The following is a 10,108-nucleotide window of genomic DNA, read 5'->3' on the forward strand; positions in this document are numbered from 1 at the left end:
GCTCATTCCACAGAAATGTCCGGGATAAATGCTTATTGATCATGTGAGCTGTGCAGAAAGAGACGCTGACACCTGTCTCTGCTGTGATGTCACATCTCACCTGCAGGTGGAGCCGTTCAGCTGATCCGAAGCTGACAGCAACTAAGCTCTTGTTACCACGGAAACCACAGGCTGCTCGTGGGGGAGGGGTGTGTGTATGTGTGTGTGGGGGGGGTCTTACTGTCACTCTGGCGGTGGGCGTGTCCGTGACTGGACCACTGGGCATGCTCTGTCTGCGCAGCCGCCTGTCTGCACCATCTGGAACACACAAGAGCATCATGGGAGTAGGTGTAGTCCCCAGCAGTGGTTTTCTGCTCACTGCAGTTGCTACCATGGTAACTGCTGGTGTCAGGCGTCGTCATGACAACCTGCAGCAGGCAGCAGCTGTAGAGATGACACTTAATCAAAATTCACAACCATAAAAATGTAGAAAAAGTTCGGGTTTAATTTGAATTTGAAGAACGTTTTCAAATTTTTCTTTACAGTAAATTCTTACTTCACCAGTTTCTTTCTAATTTAGTTTCTGTACATTACCACAGTGAATTTTACATAAAACAACTAAGATGCCATTGAAGTGCAGACTTTCAGCTTTTATTCCATGGGTTGAACAAAAAGATTGCATAAAAATGTGAAAAACTAAAGAATTTTTTAACACAATCCCTTCATTTCATGGGCTGGTAAGTAATTCAACAATTGACTTCCATGCTATTGCATGGGCAGGTGTGGGCAATTCCCTTGTTATGTCATTATGAGTGAAGCAGATAAAAGGCCTGGAGTTGATTAGAGGACTCATGCTGCATTTGGAAGATTTTGCTGTAAACAGACAACATGCGGTCAAAGGAGCTCTCCATGCAGGTGAAAGGAGCCATCATTAAGATGAGAAAACAGACAAAAACCATGAAACCAGAAACTGCTACAGTATTAGGAGTGGCAACATCAACAGTGTGGTCCATCCTGAGAAAGAAAGAAAGCACTGGTGAACTGAGCAACGCCAAAAGACCTGGACGTCCACGGAAGACAACAGTGGTGGATGATGGCAGAATCATTTCCATGGTGAAGAGGAACCCGTTCACAACAGCCAACCAAGTGGACAACACTCTCCAGGAGGTAGGCGGATCAATATCCAAGCCTACCATCAAAAGAAGACTGCATGAAAGTAGATCCGGAGGGAACACTGCAAGATGCAAGCCACTCATTAGCCTCAAGAATAGGAAGGCTAGATTGGACTTTGCAAAAAGTAGGCCTGCACAATATACCGCAAATTTATCGTTATCGCGACATCGAGCTGTGTCCTCCTACGTCGACAAGGGTCAGTTGTTGTATCATTTTTAAACTGTTGCAGTGAAATGGAAATGATGTTTTTGGTTGTTTTGCTATTTGTTTATATACCGCAAATTATATCGTTATCGCAATATTAATCACCAATATCGCATATCGCGAGTTTTCCTCATATCGTTCAGCCCTACTAAAAAGCATCTAAAAAAGTTATGGAAAAACATTCTTTGGATAGATGAAACCAAAATCAACCTCTACCAGAATGATGGCAAGAGAAAAGTATGGAGAAGGCGTGGAGAAGCTCCTGATCCAAAGCACACTACATCATCAGTAAAACACGGTGGAGGCAGTGTGATGGTCTGGGCGTGCATGGCTGCTAGTGGCACTGGGACACTAATGTTTATTGATGACATGACACAGGACAGAAGCAGGCCAATTAATTCTGAGGTGTTCAGAGACATACTGTCTGCGCAGATCCAGGTGAATGCAGCCCTGTCTGCGCAGATCCAGGTGAATGCAGCCAAACTGATTGGGCGGCGTTTCATAATACAGATGGACAACGACCCAAAACATACAGCCAAAGCAACTCAGGAGTTTATTTAAGCAATGAAGTGGAAAATTCTTGACTGGCCAAGTCAGTCACCTGGGGCCTCATTTATAAACGTTGCGTACGCACAAAAGAAGGCGTATGCCACTCTCTACGCAATAGTTGATATTTATAAAAAGCAAACTTGACGGGAAAAAGCTCTGACCCAGGCGTACGCACAAAAACGGGTGAAATGAGAAACGGCGACACCGTCGGCAGATGGAAGAAACACGTGAAAATGACAATACTGCCTCTCAGAAATAACATGAAGATGTCACAAAGCTAGTCTGACAATTAACAGCTACACCAACACCCGTTTGATCGATCAGCAGTGAAACAAACAAAACAAAAAAAAAATTACAACAGAAATTCAAATGAACACTTATTTGCAAAAAGAAAAGTGAAATATGTTCTGCAATATTGGCATGTTGTGCAATTCATCCTCAGAAATAATATAGTTAACAGAACAAAATAATGTACAAAACTGATATTCTTGTTAATGTGTCCGTCTGGCGGAGCAGATATAGGTGCAGACAGACAGACATATTAATTGTCCACTGGGGAAAGTTGTTTTCATAGTAAAACATTTCTTCATAAGCTATGGAATTATGGTATTCATGCATATGCCTTTAGTTTGTTTTATTTCTGATAAAACAATGTATGGCGTATGTCTCAACCATTCAGAAAGCAACAAGAAATTACATTTGCTGATCAATTTCCCATTTCCACGTGGATTATTACCGACATCTGTAGCTTGTCAGATGTAATTAAATGGAGGGAAATAAAATGCCCCATCACAATGCGTAATGACGCACAATGGCTGATCTTGCGCTCTTAGAAGATGTGGAAAATGGAAGAATTCGGAGTGAACGCATCTTTAGACAGCAAGAAGAGGACGAGTGGCTTATGAGCCGGTTCTGACTTCCTCCAGCCATCCTCTTGGACCTCTGCTGGCTTTTGGGCAGAGGAGCACTCGGAGGAATCACGCGTGTCACCCGGTGCATCTGGCGCTCAGCACCAGGGTTAAATATACCATTTAATCCTGGTGCTATCCTAGGCACTTTACCATTGGGAGTGGGGTCATCTAGACCCACTAGACAGAGCTCTGAACCTTTTTTCTTCAATGATTTGTGATCTTCACTGGTGTCCATGGATTACATGAAATCTTTCCACCTTTATCCACCTTTGTCATGGTAGGGAGAACATGTCAATGGTCGTCTTGACCCCATAGGATAGCCCAGTGTTTTTAAACCTTTTTTGAGCCACGGCACACTTTAACCTTGACAAAAATCCCGTGACACACCAGCATCCGAAAAAAAAAAAAAAAGAGAAACTCATAGTCTGTATTGATGTACAGTCCCTCCATGATCTCACATGCATTTCTGTGATAATTGTGGCAGAAAAAGCTGGAAGTTGCAGCTGTTTTTTTCTAAAAGATGTAATAAAAGTTAAGTTAAAAGATTTAAAAACTGTTTGTGTGTTCGTTGTGGTTAAAAGGCCCGTACAGACCTGGACGAATATTCGCCAGCTGTTATTCGCCAGCGTATTTCGCCACGTTTTTTGTGTTCACACCCAGGCGATTTTCGCTGACGATAAGCCGAGCGAACATGTAATTTCATTCCCTGACATTAGATGGCGCTTAATGTAAACAGAAATACTCCTGTACACAAGGTGGCGCTGCCCAACTTTACGCTTCTTAAAGTCGCTTTTCACTCAGAAGAAGAGAGCAAGTATTTACGCGCTTGTCAGAATCATACAAAGAAGACATGAATATTTCAAGCACCAGTAGCTCCAACTGGTGCTTGGTTCGGGGATATTTTAAAATGTCCGTCATTATTTCTTCGCAGCAGTGTAGATGCAACTTGGCGTCTATCTTCTTCGCTGGTATGTGTGCTCAGCAAGGCAGTTTTGTGTTTGAGCGCCCCCAAGTTGTGTTTTACTGTAACTTCAGAGGCTCCAGACACGTGTGCAAAAGCGCCGTTCTCATTGGTCGAATAGATTTCGACACGACGCGTCAAAAAACAAAAACAAACCCGAGGCGTTTTTTTTTTTGACGCTTTGACGCGTGCCGTTTTTTCGCGTCGGTGTGCACACTCACATTGGTGCCCTTTGTTTAGTCACGAGGCGTTAAACGTCGGCGAAAATCGCGCGCGAAATTCGTCCCGGTGTGTACGGGCCTTAAGACGTTTAAAAACGAAGATTCATTGTACGCTGAGACTCTGTCACTTTAACCCAATGCATCATGGGAGATGTAGTGATGTCAGACAGACTCATCTCTGAGCTTCATGGTTTTGTTCTCTTGTTCCACGGTCTGACACCGGATTCTGTGGAAAGCTACACCGCTAAAGACGAGCTTTAGCTGGTATTTTTGTTGGAACTGAGAGACTTTATGAGCAGAATCAGAACAAGGAAGTGAAGACTTTAACCACTTCTGATTGGTCAGACTGATGACATGTGATTGAGCCTCCAAGAATGATTGGTGGAGGCAGTTAAAGGGGCGGGACTTTTCAGAAAACAGAGATGAAACTGTGGTTAAATCGGGGTACCATGATTCTTATCAAAATGTCTTTAATAGAATCAAATAAACACAAATAACTACTCAGTGTTTTATCAGGGCCTTTTTGGATGAACACAGAGCTGAAATCCTGGAGATTGGAAATGTTTTTAGATCAGTGAATGAGTCATTTCCCACGGTACACTGGTTGAAAAACACTGGGATAGCACAAGGGATAAGGACCTGTTCAGATGCGTTTGAGACTCAGGAATGTTAACAGTGAGGAAACGGCTCCCTCTGCTGGCAGAGCCCAGCAAGTTAACCCCATAATAAATGCTAAATGGCATTTCCTGTACTTGTTTAGCGCTTTACTACTTTCCTTGAAGGCCCAAAGCGCTTTACATTCATAGTCCCGTTCACACACTGATGGTGACTCTGCTGTCAAACACTGGCGCCAACCTATAACCACCAGAGGCAACGTGGGGTTCAGCAGCTTGCCCTAGGACACTTTGACACATGGGCACACGGGGCGGGAATTGAACCTGCAATCATCCAATCGGAGGCAGACGCTCTGCCCCTAATAAACCAACAAACGAAATGTTACATAGACGCCAAAGTACAGTCAGTGGTTTAAATTAAGTCCTTCATCTGATTTTAACAATAGTTCCTGTTGTTGAACAACTCGTCCAGTTTGACCAAAGCAGGAACAATCATTGTTAAGAGAACTTTCAAATAAATCCTGAAACACACATGGAGCCAATGCAGCGATTCTAAAAGGTGTGTAATGTGATCCCGCCGCCTGGTCCTCGTCAGAACTCTGTAACATTTGTGGTCCGATAAAGATTTTTTAGGTAAACCAGAGAGCAGAGCATGACAGTAATCTACACGACTGAACAGAAAAGCACGCATCAGCCCCTCTGTGCTGGCAAGAGAGGAATGGACGGACTGATGATGAAATCCACTCAGAACAAGATTTTTAACGTTTGTGCTAAAATGTAGGTCAGAGTCGAAAAGGACACCCAGGTTTCTCGCACAGTGAGAAGATTTATAATCCCCAAGTTTGGGTCAAATCATCTCTATCTCGTCTTTGAGACCGACGATTAAAACTTCTCTTTTGTCCTGGATGAGCTGTAAGAAGTTATTTGCCATCCACAACTTTATATCCAAAATACAATAAAAGTGTTGATAGGTTGACGGTCACCAGGAAAGCCAACGCCGTGTCTCCCGATGACATCCCCAACAGCCAACTTATATAAAAAGAAAAATCGGGCCAAAAACGCATCCTTGGGGAACCCCACTTAGGATTCTATGAGGCCCATGGATCCACACTCACATAAAAGTGTTGATCTGTGAGATAAGAAGCAAACCACTTAAGAACAGTTCCTGAGAAGCCCACCAGACTCCAAAGCGGGTCAAATGCCTTCAGATCCAGCAGCACCAGAACCAAACGTCTGTGAGTGTAAATTCATTCATGTCTCTGTACTTCTCTGTCCTGAAACCAGATTGATATCCGACATGAAATGGTGTCGATGGGGAATTCTGGTTGAATTTCCCAAACCAAACTGTGAGTCTAATTATACAGAATCCTTTCCAAACACATAGAAAGCCTCTTTTTGAGGTTATATCAAAGCTTCTGCTGAACTGCCTTCACTTTAGATGGTTCCCCCCACAGGTCTGTAGCTTTACCAGAACATCTGTCACATCTGCTGTTTTATTATAGGATTAAAAATTGACATGAAAATGATCTGACCTTGTGCGCAGATTTTCATTGTATGTGACAATTTGATCATTCATTGGCCAGTAGATCAGGCCTCCCGTGAGGTCAAAGGGCGATGCACCCTAAGGCAGGAGGAGACAGCAAAAAAGAAGAAGAGGGAGGAGCATCTTCCTCCTTTTTGCTCTTGCAGTTGATTTTCTCCACAAATCTATGTTTTGGGCCAAGTCAACGCTTTTTTGTGCTTTTTTATTTACTTAATAGTATTATTATTGGTTGAAAGCTTCCTTTTAAAAAAAAAAACTATTTTGAAGCTCATCACAATTTGTGCTTCTTAATTTGTAACCAATCAGATGATTTTGAGACTAAACTCCAGAGAATTTAAAATCCAGCAGAATTGCCCGACGACAGTCTATTGAAACCCAGCTGGCCACCTGAACTTTGCAGAATTTGGTCACAAGTTCCTGAAGAGTCTTGGACCTTCCTCCTCTACCCCAAGCTGCTGCTGCATCTCGTTGGCCTCAGAGAATTTTTAAGGACTTCAAAACAGAGAATTCAAATATAGATTAGAGGATGAAACCCCGAACAGGATATTTACCTGTCAAATGAGTCGTTTTGTAGCTTTTCCTTGGAATCGGTACATTTTCTCTGACCAAGGTTGTAAACTATGAACCAACTGGTAAAGTAAATTAAAAAATGTTCGTATTTTTTTAAAAATCAGTAATTCCTCCATTTTCTAAACCCATATTCCCAGGAATGCTGGAGCCTATCCCAGCTACTGAGGGGTAAAGGTCGCTTCCTCCTGGACATAACCGCTGAACATCACTGGAACACACACAGGCGCACAAACAAACGCATTCACGCCTACAAAACCATTTTTTGTTTCTGAACTGCAGAGAAAACCCACACATGCACTGGGAGAGCATGCAAACTGCAGATAGGAGGGCCACAGCTGGGATTTGAACCAGCGGTGTCTGGCTGTGAGACAAGAGTGTAGACCACTACCCCACCATGCAGGTATGATGGTCAAAATTGCATCCATTTATTCCAAAAACAGCTCTGCTAGGTGTTTTGCTCAACCTGCTTCAAGGAGAACCTTTTTTCTAAAGACAGTGCAGGCAGACGGAGGCGGTCTGAACTCTCCACGTCTCCATCTTTTGCTGCAAATCGAAGCTGCAGTCTGCTGCTGGTCCAAAGCAAACGCCACTTTTATGACCGCAAACGGCCTGGATTTCACCTGAGAGTCCAAAACTGACCCGTGACCCTTCGACAGGTCATCCGGGCACCTGAACACACACTTGGTCGACCGCTGACCTGCAAGACCGTCTGTTTTGCAACGACGACCAATCTCAGCTGTAAGATTATGAGATTATTTTTGTGACATGTCGAGATTAAGCAGTGGCTCTGATCTCTGCTGCATCTGCAAACAAAGCAAGTCCAGTTTCTCCTCTTACCGTCCTCAAAGTCTGCATCCATGGTGCGTCCAAATGTCCCCGTCTGTCTAAATGTCTGCCTGTCCGTCCAGCTCTGGGGCTACACGACCTCTGGAGGTCTGAACTACTTTTCCTCACCTTTGTGGGCGGGACGATGCGGGGCTGAGGTCACATGCAGGGTGTATCGCAGCAACCACACTGTGCAAGTCTCCGCCCTCTCAGCAAGCAGCAAAGGATGAACCTGAAGAAGAGGATGAAGAGTGGGCTCAGACCCTGAAGGAGGAGATCCGCTCTGATGGGGGCATCAGCTTCAAAAGACAGGGCATTGATTCACTTTTTTTAGGAGACACTTTGGTGACTTTCTTCTGGTTTGATGTACAACCCCCCCCCCCCCCCCCCCCCCAAAAGATCAGGTGATAGTTCTACTGCCACCCAGAAGCTCCAGGATCTGAATTCCAGCCTCTCACTTCTGTTCCCATTTTCAAGGCTAATGTGAGGAATCTGCATGTAAACCAAAGTTCCTTTTTTTTGGAAGTGGATCCTAAAGATTCAACCCATCTTCCCGAAGGATCCGCTCACACAGCAGCCCCGCATAGCGGCACAGATGCCTCTGTGTGCGCTCACACCTCCAGGTCGTCCAGCATCAGCAGCTGGGAGTTGGTCAGGATGCAGAACATCTTGGTCCAAATGTCAGGCTCCGCCTTCCGTCCGCAGGACAGCCAATGGATGGAGGCGCTCTTCAACTCTGTGACATTGGAGCATCACAGCTGTGTGATCCGACACATCAAACTTTGTCATTGTAATGTGATAAAAACAAAGAAGCACATCAGAAAAGATTGAATACAAAAGTATTTGTGGGTTCGTTTCATGGTGACCATGACCCTCTGCCCTGATCCTAACCCTCCTTAACAACTAACTAAACTAACCGACTTAACTACCTTACTAAACAAAACAACTGACTAATGAAACAAACTTTTCAGAAAACAACTTACTTAACTAAACAAAAAACTATCTTTCTGACTAACCATTTAGGTAGCTAACCAGATAGATAACTATCCAAACTTTTATAACTAACCCACTAACTTAGGCTAACTTACTAAATATCTAAACAACTAAAAGTAAGCAAAGTAACCAAGTAATTTCAAATTGTAACTTATCAACTACTTACTAATCTAACTAACTAACCATGTCAAACTAACTAAACTTACTGAACAAACACGTAACCTTGCTGAATAAACTAACTAAACATGCTAACTAAACTACACAACTAACTAAACAAATAAGTAAATATCCTGCTTAATAATTACCCAACTACCGTAAGTAACTAACCAAACTAACTTAACCGTGTTGTTCACGTCTGCAAAGAACTTTGGCTCAGATGTTTTAAAATGCTCACATTAATAAAGCTGGATTGAATGCTTCTAACAGGCTTTTATTTTGAAAGCTTTTCAGTGATTTGTTATTCCATGCTGAGCCCAATAATTGACTTTAAATTCTGTGGTTCCTCTGGGTCTAAAGTGATTCCCGAGTTCTGTGACCCGTCACAGTTCTGACAGAACTTCAGAATTCTGAAGCCACTTCCTCTGTTCTTCTACTAAATCCAAAGCTTTCAAAATGAGATCCAGTGGAAAACGTCCGACCACCACGCAATATTTTATGACAACAGAACGTTTGGCTTTCATCCACATGAGCTCATTTCCAAAGCATCTCAGAAACGTTGGATAAGAGCACGGTTACCATGGTTACTATGGAGCAGCATCTCCTTTTCTTTTGAAGCGCTTTGATTTGGAAATCCGCGTTTTGAATTTTGGTGTTGGAATAAAGGTCTCCAGCTGGTGGTGCTCATCTTTGACCTGTCCAGGATGAGCCCTGCCTTTGCTCAACGGTGGCTGGGCTCCGGCAAAGTACAATTGATGGATGGACGAACAGATGGATGGATGGACAGACGATACCATCAAAACAACACCTCTCTTTTCCAAGCACAGGCTTTGCCATAGAAACATGACGCCAGGCCTGAGCGACAAAACACTGTTGAAGGAACTGACGTTTTGTAACCATGGCGACACGTCTTCAGCCCCAAACTCCTCCGTGAGACGATGAGTACAACGGGCCAAGTTCTGACAGGCCATCTCCGCATGAAAAGAATCAGAAATCGGAGGATTCTTCTCTCCTCCCCTAGTTGCCTTACCAATCACATTCATCCAGCCCAGGTGCTGACACCTGGACAGGTGTTTAACCAGCTGCTCCATGAGGACAGGACGTCCTGATGCCGACACACCTGAGGTGGAGACACAAAGCCACACCTGTGGGCACAGCAGGAGCGGTGAAAAGACAGGGGGCAGGACAACAGAACAGGGCAGCACACACGCCTGACATGTCGCAGATGACGGACGATCACGCCACCGTCATCCGTGACATGCCGGAAACACACTCGCGCATTCTGCCGACCCGAACCCGGACGGCTGGTGACTCACGGCGGATGGAAACTGCGTCCCGGCTGCGGGGGTCTCACATTCTCTGTAGGCCCCGTCTGTCTGCGCAGACCCTCCGTGTGGCAGGAGCACACA

At 44.2% G+C, this 10,108-nt stretch overlaps 1 protein-coding gene across 1 annotated transcript in view; it reads right to left on the bottom strand.

Annotated features, from left to right (window-relative positions):
• Positions 1-10,104, bottom strand: part of dab2ipa (DAB2 interacting protein a) — a 26,362-nt gene extending 16,258 nt beyond the window's left edge. Inside the window, exons 1-5 of the mRNA XM_023958863.2 lie at positions 10,016-10,104; positions 9,730-9,819; positions 8,168-8,286; positions 7,680-7,782; positions 221-297 (exon numbers count right to left, since the gene is read on the bottom strand). Of these exons, the coding sequence (XP_023814631.1) occupies positions 221-297; positions 7,680-7,782; positions 8,168-8,286; positions 9,730-9,790 (360 nt within the window). The 5' untranslated portion in view covers positions 9,791-9,819; positions 10,016-10,104. The remainder of the gene's footprint in view (positions 1-220; positions 298-7,679; positions 7,783-8,167; positions 8,287-9,729; positions 9,820-10,015) is intronic.
• Positions 10,105-10,108: the final 4 nt, after the last annotated feature.

Source organism: Oryzias latipes, chromosome 9, assembly GCF_053564925.1.
Source record: "Oryzias latipes strain Hd-rR chromosome 9, Olatipes_Hd-rR_3.1".
Taxonomy (NCBI): Eukaryota; Metazoa; Chordata; class Actinopteri; order Beloniformes; family Adrianichthyidae; genus Oryzias; species Oryzias latipes.